Consider the following 18,397-nt stretch of genomic DNA (forward strand, 5'->3'; position numbering starts at 1 on the left):
CATGCTTCTCAAAGCCACACTGCTTCCCAACCACACGCCATGATTGGTTATTGCGTACCCACAATGCAACCTCATTCAAATTAAAGAATAGTCTTGCTTACAGTGCAGTTATTTTGAAATGCCTGAATTTTTGTTTTATTTATCCTGAAGCATTTATTTTAAATTTGTTTATTCCTTTCTATTTTTCCTTTTAATCTGGCCTCCCCCCTGGTGTGCTAACCACCAATAATGACAATAATAATAATAAATTTAATTTTTAAGCGCCTTTCAAAACTCTCAAGGACACTTGACAGTTACAGGATAAGATTTTTTTTTTTCTCTGGGGGAGCAGCGGCAGCCATTCGCACCAGCGTTAACTCAACCCAGAAGTAACATCAGAAAGTTCAGTTTTCTAGCATGTTCAAAATATAGTAATTAATCTATATGCGCTCGTGTAAAATTTCATTACATCTTCGTTTATTAGTTAAGGACAGTACTTTCTTCTTATATGGCCAAAGTCTGTTTCCTTTACTGTACTGAATTTACTTAATACTGTATCCGAAAGTTCAGTTTTGTAATACGTGAACAAATATTAATAATATGCGGTCGTGTAAAATTCCATAACATTAATCCATCCATTTTCCAGGCCGCTTTGTCCTCCTTCAGGTCGCGCGTGGGGTGTTGGAGCATATCCCAGCTGTCTTCGGGCACTAGGTGGGGGACACCCTGAATTGGTTGCAAGCCAATCGCAGGGCACGCAGAGACAAACAGCCATTCACACTCACACTCATACCGAGGGACAATTTCGAGTGTTTTTTGGGGGGAAACCGGAGGACGCAAAGAAAACCCACAGAGGCCCGGGGAGAACATGCAAGCACCACACAGGGAGGCCGGACCGGGTCTTGAACGCACAACCTCTGCACCGTGAAGGCGGCATGTTAACCACACGACTACTGGGCGGCAAATTATATTTCATATTCACTTGTACGGTGCTGTCTTTTCCTTTTGTCTTTTCCCATCAGGAGTCGCCACAGCGAATCAGTTGCCACGATCCACCCCGTTTTTTCACAGTACGGTACTGTAAAACAAAAAAATATAATTCCCAAGAGAACGGCAGATATTCAATGAATTTGAGTATTCATGGTTTAAAAATGTGGCAGGAATAACTGCAAGCACTACAACATGCAAACTCCACACAGGAACGAGCTGGGATTTGAACATTCAACCTCAGAACTGTGATACGGATGTGGTGACCATGTTATACTTTGTTTAAAAGTACAGTACTTACAATCTAAATACAGTACACCCATCACCCAAAACCACTGGCCTTCACACAAATTATTCATTTCAAAACCTGCCGCTGTACACCCACTGCAAAACTTATCCTGTGACTGTAAAGTGACCTTTAGAGTTTTGAAAGGTGCGTATAAATGAAATGTATTATTATAAAATTTAAAGTATTAAAAAAAACTAACAAATTAACATGTTATGCAAACAGTCATTGAAAGATATTGATGTCGTTATGAAGCTGCTTGACCCAGTTGAAAGTTTATCACAGACTGAATTGCATTGTTGAAAATGTTCATGTAGTGAAGCCAAGCTATTTTCTCTCCTCATAAAACTGGACACATTGATAAGAACAACCCTTTGTAAGTGAAGCACTTTGAAGCTGAGAAGAATGATCAAAAATAGAGGAAATACACACCCTTGATGGCCATACAATTAAAAAGGAAACTGAATTGATGACTTCATTTATGCAGTCAAGAATTTAACAAGAGCCCGAGCACTTCAAAATAACAAAACAATCTCACACTACATTGAAGCTACTTCCTTATGAGTTTGTTGGCGTCAGGGATTGAAACGGGTTCCATTTCCAAAGTTTATTGACTACATGATGAAATGTTTGATTGCATGAATTGTCATTAGCAAAGGGCTGTTGATGCTTTATTATTTAAGAAAATGTGTGATAAGCGTTGATTCTGTAGCAGTGCAGCAAAAACCGACGAGAAATATATGTTTGTTGTTTTTTTTTTACCCAGACCTCTTTATTTTCACACATGATCATACTGCAAGTCAAAAGGCAAACTTAAAAAAGAGCTCACTTTCCACTGAGGTTAAACCACACTTGAAATGTTCCAACTACAAGGCAGATACAAGTGATTTTTAGTCTCTGTAGATAACATATTTTTTTAAAATGTTGTGCATGCGGAAAGCAAGTTTTAAATGTAAAAATATGCTTGGGTCTTAAGTTAAAACTGAAAGTGGGGCCTTGATAGTTAAGTCATTGCAACATTCCAAACAAAAGGTGAAAAATTAAGTGTGTGGTAAAGTTCTGAGATATGAATGCTCCTCTTAAAATGTAGAATTAAATTTGTTTCTCACACTGGCAACAACAGTTCAATTCCAAATGTTCTAGCGTGAGGCATCCTTTGAAGTCTTTTGCACGCTTCCTTCCCCACATTGTCCCAGACAGAAGCTTTATCCCACGAAGCCTGCGTCCAGTTTTTTTTGTTTGAATCCCTGACAGATTTAATAAGCAGGATGAACTGGACATCATGTCCTCCTTACTGCTGAACTGGATGCTCTTAATGAGACAACAGAGTGAGAACCAGGTTTTCTCCCCCATTTTCGGAGAGACAGCAAGGCCGCAGTAGCAGCGGCCTCCAGAAAAATAAAAAGATTGAAAGAGGTATGAAATGCTTCTCTAAGAGTTGTCGGTCGAGTTCTCGTTACTGGTGGAGCTGGAGGAGTGCGGGGTGGAGGAAGACGACGAGGAGGCTGAAGAGGTGGAGGAAGATGAGGAGGTAAAGTTCATCCCTGATAATTCTGGAGGGTTAGTTGCCGTGTTCTGGCCGCTCAAGCTTTTCCTGCACACCGGACATGTGTCGTGCTAGAGACAATAGGGGAAAAAGGACAAACAAAAACAAATGAGATGTGCCATTTCTTCAGATAGGAATACATGATGTGCGTCACATCCAAATGGACAATGAATAGCTCCCTGCTGAGCCCATTTCAATTCTGTTGCCAAACAAAACAGCAGCAGCAAAGGACCATCGTGTCTGTGAAGTCTCCTTGCAACAGGGATGCATCTGAGTTTGAAAAGGGGGGCAATTCTAAAATTGATGGGGCCCGATTGAACTGGATTGTCAAAGTATTCAAAACTGATTGAAATAAATTAAAATACATTCATTGGAGCATATTTCTAAATTGCAAATGGAAAAACCATTATTTGTGTAACATCTATTTTTCTAATATTTCAACAATTTTAATTGAAGTAAAAGAATGTATTCATACATTAAACAAACATTTTCAATGTTATTTAGTTACTACACAATCAATCGTGTGCTATTTTGATATTGCACGGTATTACAGAGAAGACAAAGAGAACATACTTTATGTGTTACTAGTGTCTACTTAAAGGACAACCGACGTCTGCGGACAAGTTGTGTTCATAATTTGTAAAATGGCTTCAAATGACTTCTACTGGGCGTATTTTAATAAGATTCCACCACATATAGCTATATTTTACGTTTTAAGACTCACTCTGAATATTCAGGAAGTCTTGTTTTTGAGTTGGTGACGAGTCCTTACGTGACGTCATGAAAGGACCGCCCCCTGACCGTAAAAAAGACGCATTGTAGCGTCCTTCCATCACGTCAATGTATTTTGCTGTACAATTTTGGTCTGAGAACCGTGTTGCACCCAAAAGCCGCCAGAAGAGGGAGTCCAAGCTCCATATAAGGAATTTATCAGCCTGTGGAAGCGGAGGTGGCCACTGGAGGTCGCCATTTTGTGCTTCTTTTCTAGTGATCCATTGTTGCCCCAATGTTGCCTCATAATGGCCTGGAATAAATTCTTTAATCGATTGCCAACATGTATGCTTTCCTCTTCAGAACTATTGGAATCATATTCATAACTGGATGTGTAACAAGAAAGCATATTCTCAGAATCTGAAGCCATGCAATGCAAGACGTCTTGGCGTGACGTCACGGACTGGGGGCGGGACTTTCTGAAAATGCCCAATTCGCAGCTCAATTTTTTGCAGATTTTGGACACTTTATAAGACATTTTTATTGGTGTTTTGCATTTGACTAAAAATATCATACTGCGTGTTTTGGGTATTTTAGATGCTATAAAACGTTTTTCTGATGTCAGTTACGTCGGTTGTCCTTTAAACAAATGTCTTTGTTTTGAGGATTTCCAGTGTGCTACAACATCTCTACGCAGACGTATTCAATTGTTTCTTTAAAAACAAGAATAGGTTTGTTTGCTGTCTGTCTTTTTGTTCTGTTTATGTTTTGTTTTTTTAAGTGACATCTGAATTACTGGAGCAACCTTGGTGGGAGACACGACTCCACCAGGTATTTGCTTCATATTATCTTCATTTCCTTTCCTTTCCTCTTTTTTTCATAACGTTGCTGCTGTTAAATGTACATTTCTCCACTGTGAGACGAATAAAGGTACACCCAATCCAATCATGCTTTCATAGGCCCACAACATTAGGTACTCCTGCACAATATAATAAAAACAAATATGAGATTTAAAAGCTTGGCCAAATCAAACCTCTGAAGATGGAGGACACTGACTCACTGTGACGACCCCTTGAAGCGAAAAGCCAAAGGGAAAAGAAGATATACAGTGACTGGAAGATAAAGCATCTTGAAGGACAACAGACAAATTCCAACGAATCCAACCAACAAATTCCTTACACGGAGCTTGGTCGCCATTGTCTGCCTCTTTTTTGGTGCAACACGACATTTTCAGACCAAACAAGTACAGCAAAATGCATTGACGTGATGGAAGGACTGCTACAATGTGTCCTGTTTTCGGTCAGGGGCGTTCCTTCAGTGACGAAGGGTGAGGACTCGTCACCAACTCAAAAACAAGGCGTCACGAACTGGGGACGGGACTTTCTGAAAATGCCCAATTCGCAGCTCAATTTTCTGCAGATTTTGGACACTTGAAATCATTTTTATTGGTGTTTTGCATTTGACTAAAAATATCGTACTGCGTGCTTTGGGTATTTTAGATGCTATAAAACGTTTTTCTGATGTCAGTTAGGAAACAAAAAAGTGATGTCGGTTGTCCTTTAAATGAACATGATTTGCAAATGATTGCATTCAGTTTTTATTTATATTAAACACAACATCCGAACTTCGATGCATTTGGGTTTGTATGGTATGGGAAGCTTAAAAAATGCTAGTCTATCACACGTAATCTAAGAAGAATGGTTTTATTTTATTTTGGGTTTATGATGCTTGACTTACGGCAGTGCGGTACGAGTGGTTAGCACACCTGCATCACAATCACAAAGTTCCGGGTTTGAAACGCAGCTCCCGTTTGTGTCACTTTGTATAATGCTTTTGCTGCGGCCGACATTCCCAAAAACATGCATGGTGACGGGCTGTGCTCAACCAATGCGTACTATTAAATCTGATGGCAGAACATTTCCAAACTTCACGATCTTCTCTTACCTGCTCGAGCCAGGGGACAATGCAATCGTTGTGGAACATGTGATTGCATGGCAACTGCCTCACATTTTCTCCCACGCTGTAATCTTCTTTGCACACGGGACATTCCAACCCTGAAGCTGGAGGACAAGGTGCATCATATAGCAATGACTACAAACGGACAATTGTACAGTATAGTTCAGAAATTAGTTCTGAGGGGCCCTTTGTGCTGAGCAAGCTTGAGGAGGATTTGTGCAAATTATAAATGGATGCATTTCATCTTTTGTTTTTTGCCAGGTAGTTTATGAACAGACAAATCTGACCAAATGATGAAGACATATGGACTGATTTCTGGCTTGTTGAATTTGCAACTATTTCCTGTCATGAACATCATTTTTATTACCCTACAACTTCTGTCAACAATTTTTTGTACCGTGTTTTACATATTTCTTCCGATGGTTTTGTGATTCTGCAAATCAGATTTTGCTATACTACATAATAATACACATTGTACTTTTTGTGAGGCCAAACAATTTCTGGAAGATTTCTGTCACCCTGCTGATGAAACAATTTCAACAGCAAGGCCCTGAAATATGCAACGTTGAGTGATTAAAAACATCAACCACCAAGTGCATAGAACAAATATGATAAACTCATTGTGTTTGAGCTTGCATTGAAAAACATTTCAATTGTTAATAGAGTAAATGGACATGCTGCGCACAAATAGCAAGACCCCCCCCCCCCTTCACACTTACCAACGTGTTCTTCTGTAACTAGGACCGATGGCAAATTTTTTATTTTATCTCTATCGGCAGGTGGAGGCCCCGTGTTCTCAAACTGGTTTAACAACTAAAGAAATATGGACAAAAACATGCTGTTTAGACACTCATTGTACCAAAAACTGTATTTTATGGTGAAATAGAAAATAAGGGGAAATACCTGCGTTATAATAGTATCTAACCCGTTAGCACCCCATGCATAATCCATAGGATTTGAATGAAGGACACCCCTGGGAAATGGAGCATTAAGACGGATCAAAGTTGTGACTAGTGATGGACAAGATCAATACTACATATTTTTTTATTTGAGACGACTAATAATTTTGTCACCTATGTTTAAAGTGTATCAGTCACCTATTGTTTTAGTTATTACGTCTTGTCGCAATGAAGGCAGGACGGATTTCACTACTTAGCAACAACCACTAGAGGGTGGTATGGATTCATGCTCGAAATGTTTCCACATACTGTAGTGCAAAATGAAAAGTATTGTTTTTCAAAACACTGGGTTGTAATTTCTTATGGAAAAGACCAAAGAGCAGAAAATATTCTTTCATTAACTCATTCACTGCCATTCCCAAATTTATTGGGAAATTGAAAAGCATGACGTGGAGCGCTATTCCTGAATGTGTTCGAGTTTTGTATTTATTCCAGCGGAGGTGCCGATCAAGCATGGGCAGACCGCTGGCAATGTTTCCCTCGCACGAGGAGGAAGCATTTGCATTTTGTACAGCCGCCCACATTTCAAGCTCAGATAACTTCAGACCCATATGACTTGGGAATTAACTCTTTCTGATTAAAGAAGACAGTATAAGTTTTCTTATACTGCATTGAATGTTTATGTCCTAAAACGCAATATTTGGCGGGTCCTTTAATTTGAGTGAAAATGACAAAAACACAGGCACTGGAGTGGAAACATGTTTGCACGTCATCTGGCAGCGAATGAGTTCATGAATTCCCTGGACAGGTAGTGAGCACGACTGCCTCACAGGTCGGTTTAGTGTGGCAATGTTCTCCATGTCCTGGTGGGGATTTCTCTGCGTACTTTGATTTTTCACATTTTTCAAACCCCTGTATGTTATGTTCACTGAAGATTTAAAATTGTTCGCAGGAGAGAATGTGAGCGTCACAGTTGAAATGGACTTTGCGATTGTCCGGTGTAACCTGCCCTCTTTCCGAAAGTCTGCTAAGATAGGCTCAACCGCAACTATAATGTGGACAAGAACTACAGAAATGGGTTGACGGTATCATCTCAAATGAATATACAAATACATAGAAATTCAAAACTTCCAATTCGTCACTTAAGGTACAAACACTCACCAGGGCCCAACACCAATATTTGGCATTGCGGTAGGCGCAATGATTCCATTCACGAGCTGCTGAATGATTCTACAAACATAAGGAGGAAAGGGGGATGAAAAAGTGATATGTGAAAACAAGGCATGGTTCCATCTGTTTGTCCGACACTCACCCCTCTAAAGTTGGAACCCCCTCATGCCTGCCGGGTTGCCGCCTGGAGCCGTGACGACTCCTTGGCTGCCTGGCACTGTAGCGTTGTCGTGACGTGTTCTCTCTTTCTTGCCGGCTTTCGGAATCACGGTTGTCCTCTGTTCCGTGTCCGGCGCCGAAGTCGAAGGAGTCATCGAAGACGCTCAGTGAGAATTGGCCGTAGCCTGACGGGAATGTTAACAAGTGCTGGTCTGCGTTCTGGAGGAAGACATTTCGGAATTGTAATCTGCAACAGCTATAAAATAACACTAAATTCACAATAGATCTGATTACATTTAACTCATTCACTGCCAGACATGTGCAAAAATGTGTCCACTCCAGTGCCCAGGTTTTTGTCATTGTCACTCAAATTCCAGGACCCACAAAATATTGAGTTTTAGGACTACATGAACATTCAATACAGCGTGAGAAACCGAAGACTCTCTTCTTTTACCAGAAAAAAATGAGTTCATTCCTAAATTATATGGGTCTGGAGTTATATGAGGTGCAAGTAGGGGTGGCTGTACAAAAGGCAAATGCCGCCCCTCAGTGGAAGGAAAAAACATTGCCAGAGGTCTAACCAGCGCTTTATCGGCACACGCCGCAAGAAAAAAAAACGAACACATTCGGGAATGGCACTCCACGTCATATTTTCAAGTTCCAAATAAATTCAGGGATGGCAGTGAATGAGCTAATTACAGCGAACCTTGCTGCATTTGATATAGCTGAGCTGAAATCTATACAGAACACAGGCCAGTGCTAAAATGCCAGCAAAAAGCAATTGGACAAAAATATAAGCGGTCCTCGGTTTATGACAGTTGAATCCAAAAAAATAAAAATCAACAAACGATGTAGTCCAGCAAATATTCTATATTTTTTGCAATACGTCACAATCAGTCTCTGACCTTAAGCATATGTATGGAAAAACAGCAGTGAACCTGGCCAAAACAGTGCAAAGCACACACACTGAACTACCGGTACATGTGTGAAGACAGGTGGCTGTTCTCTTGACCATTATATCAATAGACAATACAACATTGGCAGGAGTGTTTGCATGTTGACTGGCATCATATTAACACAGGATTGTTAACCTCAAAACATTCCTCATCAAGCACCAAAGTCCACTTTGGGAGAAGTTAGTCAAGTTGACAGTTCAAGGAGACATATTAAGCCACCCCCCTAAATATAAAATTGTTTCCTGATACGTTTCGAGCAGTCGTTCGTAAGGTGAATTTGATCCTAAGTTGCCGCAGTGCTATATTTTGTATGGAATGTATGTTTAAGTCATTGGTGGCCTGGCACTCCAGAGTCAATTTTCCATGTCTCCTTTAACACAGAATGTGATGGAAGTAAAGAATGAGTTAGGAACCTCAAAAGGTTGCTGGTTTTGTGGCCCGCTGGAGATGGTAGACACGGAGCCATTGTCAGCACTAGATGGGAGAAAGATAGTTGACGTGTTATGTGTTATATTGTTTTCTTTTATTTTTTTGAACCACACCAATCGGTTTGTATTAAAGTATAGCAAACCATTAATATACCATTTAAATGTTACCTTACTAATTTCATATGACAAATGTAGTCATTCATTTTACACAGTGAATGGTGGAAGACTTAATTGACAAATTCAGAGTATACCTTATACGGCGCTCAGTTTTTATGAAAAACAATGCATTACCGTCTTTCTTCCAGCAGCTCCTCGATGAACCCCGACTCACATCTTGGACACGTGTATTCCTTAATAAATGAAAAAACATTTTTGGACCATACCTAATTATTGACATTACATTTGCATTTTAAGTAACCCTTTTGGGGGTTATGAGCTTCTAAAGTTACTCACACTGTAGGCCTTAACAAGATCATCTTATGTGACACAGATTTCACAATATTGCAACATCAGTGATGCAGGAGAAGTCAATGTTTATTCACTTCACCTACCATCATGTACATAAGTCAAAGTGTATAGTTATACTTCTACCAGCTATCATATCATTAAATAGTTTTTGGTGGCAGATAAGGGCTTGCACCACCTTCCATTTTCAGTCTATTAAAGCTTCCTGGCTAGTGGTGTGCAATATGGCTTGTTACTGGTGAGCCATTTTGCCACCGAGGAAAAGAAATTACTTGACATGAAAATAAGAAAATTAGATTACAGGTTAATTTAATAGGAATATTCAGCAAATACAGACAACGCCGTAGGACATCAAAAGGAGATCTAGTTTTGCCACTAAAATTGGAAGTGCACTTGACATTTCAGAAGAAACTTACTGTTTTATTAAAAATAACATATTGGGAAAAAAATTCCGAAGAACGATTTTTCACTATCAGTATACGTATACATTGTCTCTCATAAACACATCCTCGAAAATTTCTTTCTGCATAGTTGGCACCAAGTTCATCTTGATGTTGCATGTCTATAAAACAATCCTTTTTAATCGAGGCTTGGGAATACACTGTAGTCTGGTTAGGTGAATATAAAGGTTTGTCCAATACGGCTGTGCTCTTCAACCACGAACTGATGCTCAGGTCAGGTTGAACAGCTTTCCACACAACTCGGTAGTCTCTTCGCACTGACAAAATCCAACATAATATGTGATTGACTGCCCCACATTGAACATAAAACCTCATAATTTGGATTTGTGTTGTATCGTGTATAAAAGCTCTTGGGACATTTATAACAAACTGCAGAAGTAATGATTACGATCACCGGTGCAGCACCTGGATAGGATCATTCGAGAACGTGACACCTTGTGTACCTAAATGAATGGCATCATGACAACATAACGCATCGACTTTATTTTGGCGTCCGAATGGAATTTACGGTATTGTAACAGCGAATGGGTGACGTAACCAGTTAAACTCAATATGACATTGACGTTGAAGTCGCCACACACTACAAAAGCGTACAAGAATAAAGACCTAAACATCCATTTTAAGAAATCGATATTAAATTGACGAACTTTTTTTAGAGAGTAACGTCACCACCTTATTTACAAGTGGCATAAATGTATCATTTTAATCGGATCGTGTTTTACATGTAAAAATAGTTTTTTAGGTATAGCACACTTCCCATTAGCATCACATTTAAAACAGGACTTCGTAGCCGTTAGCGTGCTAACGCTACGCACCGATGACGAAATAGCGCTCTCCAAACGTCACAGAGCACCAAACATGTATTGGACACGTTTGGGCGTTTTGTAACTGAACGTATTGTCGGCAGGACTTACGGGAAGGCGAGGGTTGATCTCAGCGGTACATCTGTGGCAGAAGAACCGGCTAGGCCATGGATGCGCTTCGGCCATCTTTTTAGCCTCTACGGCAGAGAGGCTGGAACAAGTATGGGGCACCATAGAGGACAATGTTTTTACCTCACACACTACTCAAATCGGACAAAATTACAGTTTTTCCTCAAAGAGAATAAAAACACAAATGGATGCATATTGATATTTATTTGGGTTTAAGAGATTAACTGACAAGATTTAATGTGACTGTGGGAAACAATTCATCAAATAGTACACACCATTTTTTTCAATGTCATGATATTAATGTGGGACTAGTGGTTTTTATTTTCATTTGTTTTTCAATTTATGTAATCGAATTTAATTTCAGTGTTGACGGTTATGCGTTTGTAGCATCCACATGAGTGGTGGAATTACGTCACAAAATAGGCGGGGAAAAGGAAGTACTCTGGACATGAGTTTGTTTAGTATTGCGTATTTCTATTGTCTCTATCTATTATCTATTGTATTTCTATTTGCGTGGTCTTGTATTATTTATTTATTTATTTATTTATTTATTTATTTATTTATTTATTTATTTATTTATTTATTTAACTTACACATTCAACTCTTCTTTTCCTTCCTACTTCTCCCTTCAGGGGTCGCCACAGTGAATCAGTGTGCTCCATCCTTTTCCCGAATGTAAACCACGTGTTTTATTGCGTCTGAAAAAAGGCGGGGAAACGTTCCCTTTTTCAGTGAGTGCGTGTGTACGTGCGTGTCTTTGCGTGAGCGTGTGTGCGTGTGTCTGTGTCCAGTCTTTCACAAAGAATGGACACAGTGAGAAGTCGGCCCCTCAGTGGCTCCCGATTAAGAGACGATTCCAGTGGTTCACTTGAAAGAGCCGGCTCCAACATTGTGCGTTCCAAAAAATGTTGCCACAAGATGGTGACCGTGTGAATTTGGTGGCTTTCAGTGTTCAACTTTAAATTTACAATCGTGCTCATTATAAGAGTTGGACGTTATTTTTCTAGGTTGTCTTTCAGATGCCAAATTAATTGCCTTTCATGGGAAGCAATTAATGTAATCACATTGACCGATTTGTATCGCCACTATTGTGAAAAGCATGATACGTGTTTATCTGGAACACGGTTCTTGTATTCTTACTGCATTTAGTCCACTTTTCAGTTTAATTTACCAATTAAAGTGTTGCTGTTGTTGTAGTTGTTTTATTTTCAGAGAAATGATTTCAAAAGTGTTCTCTGAAAATAAAATAAAGATCACACCTTCACAAAAACAGCAACAAATGGAGAACAATTAGATGGAAAGGTTATTGTTGGTGCTTCTTATTTTTAAACTGCATTTGTTTCAGGAACTCCGCCATAAATTGGATTTACTTCTGCAAACACACAAGGGTAGTGTCTCACGTGTCTGGCTCAAAAGCAAGTAGGAGTGCTGGTACGAGCGACTCATCAGCCAATCCCATCTGCCGGACAGACTGGCCTGATGTTTGTATACTCAATATGACTCGTATTATCTTTTTTTTTTTTAGGTTGGAATCCTTTCAGACTCAATAACAATCATCCAAACAAGGCCTCTTCAATTTAAATTTTCAGTTCCTTTGGTACTAGAAAAATATGGGATGAAGGGGACTACAGTGTGCACAGCGACTGTTCTTTTTTCTTACTTTTTACATATCGCGTTGACATGAAGAGGGGCTGGTGGGTTATTTACTCAACTACTGATGGTGCAGGCCTTAATGCGTACAAAACCGTGTCTGTTCTCGTATCCTGTATGCTCATCAGTACTGAACCATTTTCTTTCACAGTAAGTTATCACATCTGACATTTGTGGCACAGATGGGTGCACTTCCTAGTCTGGCAGCCTCTCAAACAGGCCACATCAACAACCATTCACCCTTATGGAAGTTGTCTGCTCTTGAACGAATCTAAAATCAATGTTTTTGGAAAGTGGAAGAAAGACGATTGTGATTCCTGAAGAAAAGGTATTGGTAAAAGTGTTGTAAATGTTTGTCAATGTATTCCTACTGAAGAGAACAGAGGACATGTCTTCTGTTTTATGGTCCAAATGTAAACTCAACAGCTGTGAAAATGAAATGAAAATGTCTAGCGTGTCCGCTGTTGTGTCTGCGGGGTCAATGTGGGAGCAGAAGAAACCTGTCTATCCCATGGGTCCAGATTAGAGAAGGTCTGACAGCATGGAGGTTTGCTATGTCTGCACGTCTGAGGTCATCTATTGTCTCTTTGTGCCCTGGTGTGTCATCGGCCTTCCAGTCCAATAATCATTGCAGCCATCAGCCATCCAAATGTAGCCAGGGAGTGACTGCGGGTCAAATGTCGGTCATGTGAGACACACAAAACAACTCCTAATATACCGTGGGATCTTTTCACACCCTTGCTGCTGAATTTCACTGTATGAACTCCATTATGTAGTGGGAAAATCAACTCAAATAAAACTCATTGCAAAGATGGAAAACACTATTGGTAGTTTTACTTTCAGTTATGCTTGCTTGTCACTTGTGGGAATCATTTTGTGGTTTTCATAGCCAAATTCAAATAGCGTATTTTTATGTCTTGAGAAACAATGTGAACAATCAACGGTATGCTTTTGAATGTGGTCTGTCACATAAGAACTGATAGGTTAAATATCATCGATCTTTGCAATATCAATTACCTTTAAAATTTAGCGATTATAAACAATTAAATAATTACTACCTTATTGCGACAACGTTGTATCCTAACAATTGGCGCGTTTATTATGAGAGCGATAACCAAAGAGCTGGCAAGTTACTCACAGAGATTTTATTCCGAACAATTTGATCTGCATAATTCTAATTCTCTCAGCTCTTTGACACAGAAAATATTTGTATGTCCTATATGTCCTATATATATATATATATATATATATATATATATATATATATATATATATATATATATATATATATATATATATATATACAGTAAAGTCTCGTTATATCGATATTCAAGGGAGTCCGAAAAAATATTGATATAACCGGGACTATCGATATATCTGACCCTGTTTGCATGTAATTTTCTCTGTGCGTGCATAGAAATAGTATCGATATAACCGGGACTATCGATATATCCGATATCGATATAACGAGACTTTACTGTATATATATATATATATATATATATATATATATATATATATATATATATATATATATATATATATATATATATTCCTCGTTATTTCAAACCGATAAACACCAAAGGACAAGGAATGCCAAAGGACAACACAAAATTCCTACTTATTTCAAACCGATAAACACTTTAAGGCAAAAATTAGTGCATCCAAAAGATAGGCTGCCAAATGAAAAACAAAGTAATGTAATTTATTCAATACATTGTAAGAATGAAAATTGTAATTGAAAGAGCAATACATTGGGGAGACTAAACAAATTCTTAAAAAAAGGCTATCAACATCGCAGGGATAATACGAGTGGGCCTCAATCGGCAGTACATATGCACCTAAAAGCTAGCAACCACTCATTTGACGACAATGAGGTTAAAATCTTAGCGAAAGAACATAGATGGTTTGAAAGGGGAGTAAAAGAAGCGATTTTCATAAAACAGCTAAATCCTTCACTAAACCGATATGTGGTGTGAGGTTCAATTTGGATCGTTCATACAACAGCCAGTTTAGGCAACATAGGATTAGTAACGCTGATGAGGTGATACCAGAGCAAAGAGGGCAATCAGGCCAGTCCTTAGTCAGAACAATAAGAGCAATCAGTGGAGCCGCAGGGAGTAGTCCTCTGCTCCCCCTGACCTGAGAGCAGGGACCTATTATAGCAGAGTCCGGCACCGCCATGTCTGGACAGTAGGGAATATATATAGTGCTGAAACTACTAGTAAGACTTTAGTTCAATGAAGAAGCATCTTGGATAAGAAGCGAAACGTCCGACACCTTCAAAGAAGTACAGATGACGGCTGAAGAAACCTTTTCATCGATTGACCAATCCTGTACCACTGAGAGCTTACACAGACACTTATTTCGTAGAAAATTATTTTATTGGGACCAGGGAATGGATTATTCTCCTTTTTAATGGTTTCTTATGTGAAATAAATGTTTGGCAGACGAACTTTTCGCCTTACGCACACTTTCTGGGAACCAATTAAGTTTGTAAGCTGAGATAAGTGGCTAAATAAATGTATTTATTTCCTTCAGAACAGATGCTGATTCTGCACGGCTATCCTCAAGTTTCTGAACCCTTTCTGAACCCTCCACCAAGGACTTCTCTGTATCATAGACTTAAAACACCTCCATATGAAGATGGACACACTCACAAGTACACAGCAAAACTGTCCCGAACTTCCTGGGCCTTTTCTCATGCGTCAATTGTTTTGAGTCCCACTTGATTGAAACTCCTTGTTCTGCCAAATATACCGCTGTTTGACGTTGTGTCATCACGAGTTGTGTATCCCCACACAAAAACAGTATCGTGTTTCTGGATGATATTGCCTCAGTAAATCAGTGACGCATTAAGGGTTTTTAGATGACGTGGGCCAAAGCAGCAATCAAAATATAGATGTTGTCAAAGGAACATATGTGTGGTATTAACATTTTAGTGGTGCTTATTCACTGCATGCAATGGTGAGACTGCACTGGTGATAAGGTGGGACTGTCCTCAGCTCGGTATAGGTGGCAAAAAATGTACGCGGGATAACATTGCAGTAGTTTCAAAGAATAAAATATGCAAATAAAAGTAAAAATCATGACTTCACTATTATGGATTGCTTTCCCCCATTTTTTAATGCACACAAATATAAGTACGGCAACCAAACAGAAATCAAATATGTCCATACTTGGCATTGCTAAAAAAATTAAAAACTGCCTCACATGTGGAATAAGCAAAATTATTGATTTGTGAGAAAAAATATCAAATTGACCAAATTTTGACATATTGGTTGTTTTTGGTTCGACTCCAGTCGAATGTTTCTCAAGTTTTAAAGATAGTTCTTTTAAAGATAGTCGGCTAAAACGTAAGGCTTTTTAGCTCTTCGTTTTTGTAGCTCAACACAAGTCTCTCCAACAAAAAAAATAGTTGTACAAAAAAAATCCTGGATATCTCCCTGGGTATATATGGTCAAACAAGTAATTCACACTCATCAATGAGAAATTTAGTGGGAGGTGAATAGCGTAACCAGAGATACTTTATTGAGACTTTTATTTTGTTTCACACAATAAGTTATGTAACGAACTAGAACTTGTTAAATGGTTTTTTGTACATGCTACATTTTACAATATATTTTCGTTTTCTGCTTTTTCCTTTAAACATTTGCCTGAGTAAATTGCGACCTTCTCCGTTTTGAGACAAATAAAGATTTTCATTTTCTTCTACTTGCTCGGATAGAATGTTGAATTCAAATGGGGAGGGAAAAAACGTGATTGACACTCAGCTGTCCAACCTCCAAATTAAATTTCAATATCAGATCAACAATTCCATATTAACTCTCCTATTTTATTATGGGTCAAAATGATCCACAAATAGAAGGTTTTTTTTGCTATGAAATTTGGCCCCAACAGACAATAAGAAATGGGTAATTTTTGACATACTTGCAATGATAAAAGTTAATAACAAGCCATAATAATGTTTCTCCAGATCTTCTTGGAACACTGAGCTGAGGCTGGGTCAAAATGATCAATTTATAAGTGGAAAACAAATTAAAATGATTTTTATCAGATAAAACGACACCCACAAGCTATAAGAAATGATTAATTTCGACATGTGCAATGAAAAATGGTAATTGCTAAGATGCCTTTATTGGGTTACTTTTGGAATATTCACTGCCAGACATGTGCAAAAATATGTCCACTCCAGTGCCAGGGGTTTTGTCATTGTCATTCAAATTCCAGGACCCACAGAATACTGAGTTTTAGGACTACATAAACATTCAATGCATTGTAAGAAACCTTAGACTCTTCTTTCGTCAGAAAAAAAATGTTTCCTAAATTATATGGGTCTGGAGTTATCTGAGCTTGAAACGACGGCGGCTGTCCAAAATACAATGCAATACATATACGTATATTGATTTACAGTATATACGTCTGTGTAAGCTCTCAGTCGTACAGGAGTGGTCCATCGATGAAAAGGTTTCTTCAGCCGTCATCTGTACTTCTTTGAAGGTGTCGGACGTTTCGCTTCTTATCCAAGAAACTTCGTCAGCAAACTAAAGTCTTACTGGTAATTTAGGCCCGATATATATATATCCCTACTGTCCAGACATGGTGGTGCCGGACTCTGCTATGATAGGTCCCTGCTCTCAGGTTGAGGGGAGCAGGGGACTACTCCCTGCAGCTCCACTGATTGTTCCTATTGTCTGACTAACGACTGGCCTGATTGCCCCACTTCCACCGGTATCACCTCATCAGTATTACTAATCCTATGTTGCCTGAGCAGGCTATTGTATGAACGATCCAAATTGAATCTCACCCAACCATATCGGTTTAATGAAGGATTTAGCTGTTTTATGAAAATCGCTTCTTTTACTCCCCTTTCAAACCATCTCTGTTCTTTCGCTAAGATTTTGACCTCATTGTCGTCAAATGAGTGGTTGCTCGCTTTTAGGTGCATATGTACTGCCAATTGAGGCCCAGTAGTGTTATCCCTGCGATGTTGATAAAGTCTTTTTTTGAATATTTGTTTAGTCTCCCCAATGTACTGCTCCTTACAATTTTCATTCTGACAATGTATTGAGTAAACTACATTACTTTAAAATACTTTATCAACACTATGTATCAAGTACTATGTTTTATTAAAGCAAGTCACAGCATTCAGCATTTGAAATTAGCCCAAACCTCATCACTTTTGATTGGCTATCAGGTCTATCAAACTTCAGTGTGTGAAGTACAAGGGGAAACAAGGCCAAAGCAACAAGAAGAACAAAGAGGAATGTGTAAATGATTCCCTTCTGGTGTGCCTGGGCTAATATCTCTGTCATAAATCTTGATCTATATCTGCGTACACTCATATGTGTTTGGCTTTCGAATGCATGCATGTGATTTTAATCCCTCTGTGTACTTGCGAGAGCGACATACAATCTGTTCAAGCGTGCGGATGGATTTGATTTCACTGTCTTTGTTTTTGTAGGGAGCTTGAGTATCATACACATGAGATAATAAAATCCTGCCGAAAAATGTGCCTCCTGTATTCATTGCTGTTCCTGTTGCTGTTTAATAAAACATAACTTGAAGTGCAAACCAAGTGAAACAATCTGCTGACATGGACCAAATACAATGGAAAAATGTAGCAGATCATTCTAGGTTATCCCGACTCTCCAAATTTTACATCGCCACGTTTTAATGTTAGACGGGTCTACACTGCTGGCAGTCCAGGACTGACACTTGTCCGACAAAACTATGCTAGTGTAACGTGCAGAATGTGGCTTATGTGGTTATTCCTTGCTGTAAATGTATCCATTGTGGGACGATTAAAGGC

The 18,397-nt window shown here is 38.9% G+C and overlaps 1 protein-coding gene and 1 long non-coding RNA gene across 4 annotated transcripts; one reads left to right on the forward strand and one right to left on the reverse strand.

Annotated features, from left to right (window-relative positions):
* Positions 1-1,807: 1,807 nt before the first annotated feature.
* LOC148895594 (E3 ubiquitin-protein ligase RNF126-like) lies at positions 1,808-11,013 on the reverse strand. The gene is made up of 9 exons (XM_089001432.1): positions 10,918-11,013; positions 9,369-9,427; positions 9,063-9,123; positions 7,677-7,912; positions 7,526-7,594; positions 6,369-6,438; positions 6,185-6,278; positions 5,454-5,569; positions 1,808-2,869 (listed from the first exon to the last, which is right to left on the reverse strand). The coding sequence occupies exons 1-9, from the start codon at positions 10,990-10,992 to the stop codon at positions 2,684-2,686; spliced, it is 966 nt and encodes a 321-aa protein (XP_088857558.1). The 5' UTR covers positions 10,993-11,013; the 3' UTR covers positions 1,808-2,683.
* Positions 9,501-13,374, forward strand: LOC148895595 (uncharacterized). Of its 3 annotated transcripts, none has more exons than XR_016115615.1 (4): positions 9,501-10,512; positions 11,568-11,826; positions 12,281-12,366; positions 12,461-13,374. It is a non-coding gene; the product is annotated as an uncharacterized LOC148895595 (long non-coding RNA). The 3 variants fall into 3 exon arrangements; XR_016115613.1 differs by lacking the exon at positions 9,501-10,512 and adding an exon at positions 10,907-11,026; XR_016115614.1 differs by lacking the exon at positions 9,501-10,512 and adding an exon at positions 10,907-11,026 and having other exon boundaries at positions 11,568-11,666.
* The last annotated feature ends 5,023 nt before the right edge of the window (positions 13,375-18,397 follow it).

This window comes from Hippocampus bargibanti, linkage group LG07 (assembly GCF_051943395.1).
Source record: "Hippocampus bargibanti isolate YZ-2025 linkage group LG07, ASM5194339v1, whole genome shotgun sequence".
NCBI classification, from domain to species: domain Eukaryota; kingdom Metazoa; phylum Chordata; class Actinopteri; order Syngnathiformes; family Syngnathidae; genus Hippocampus; species Hippocampus bargibanti.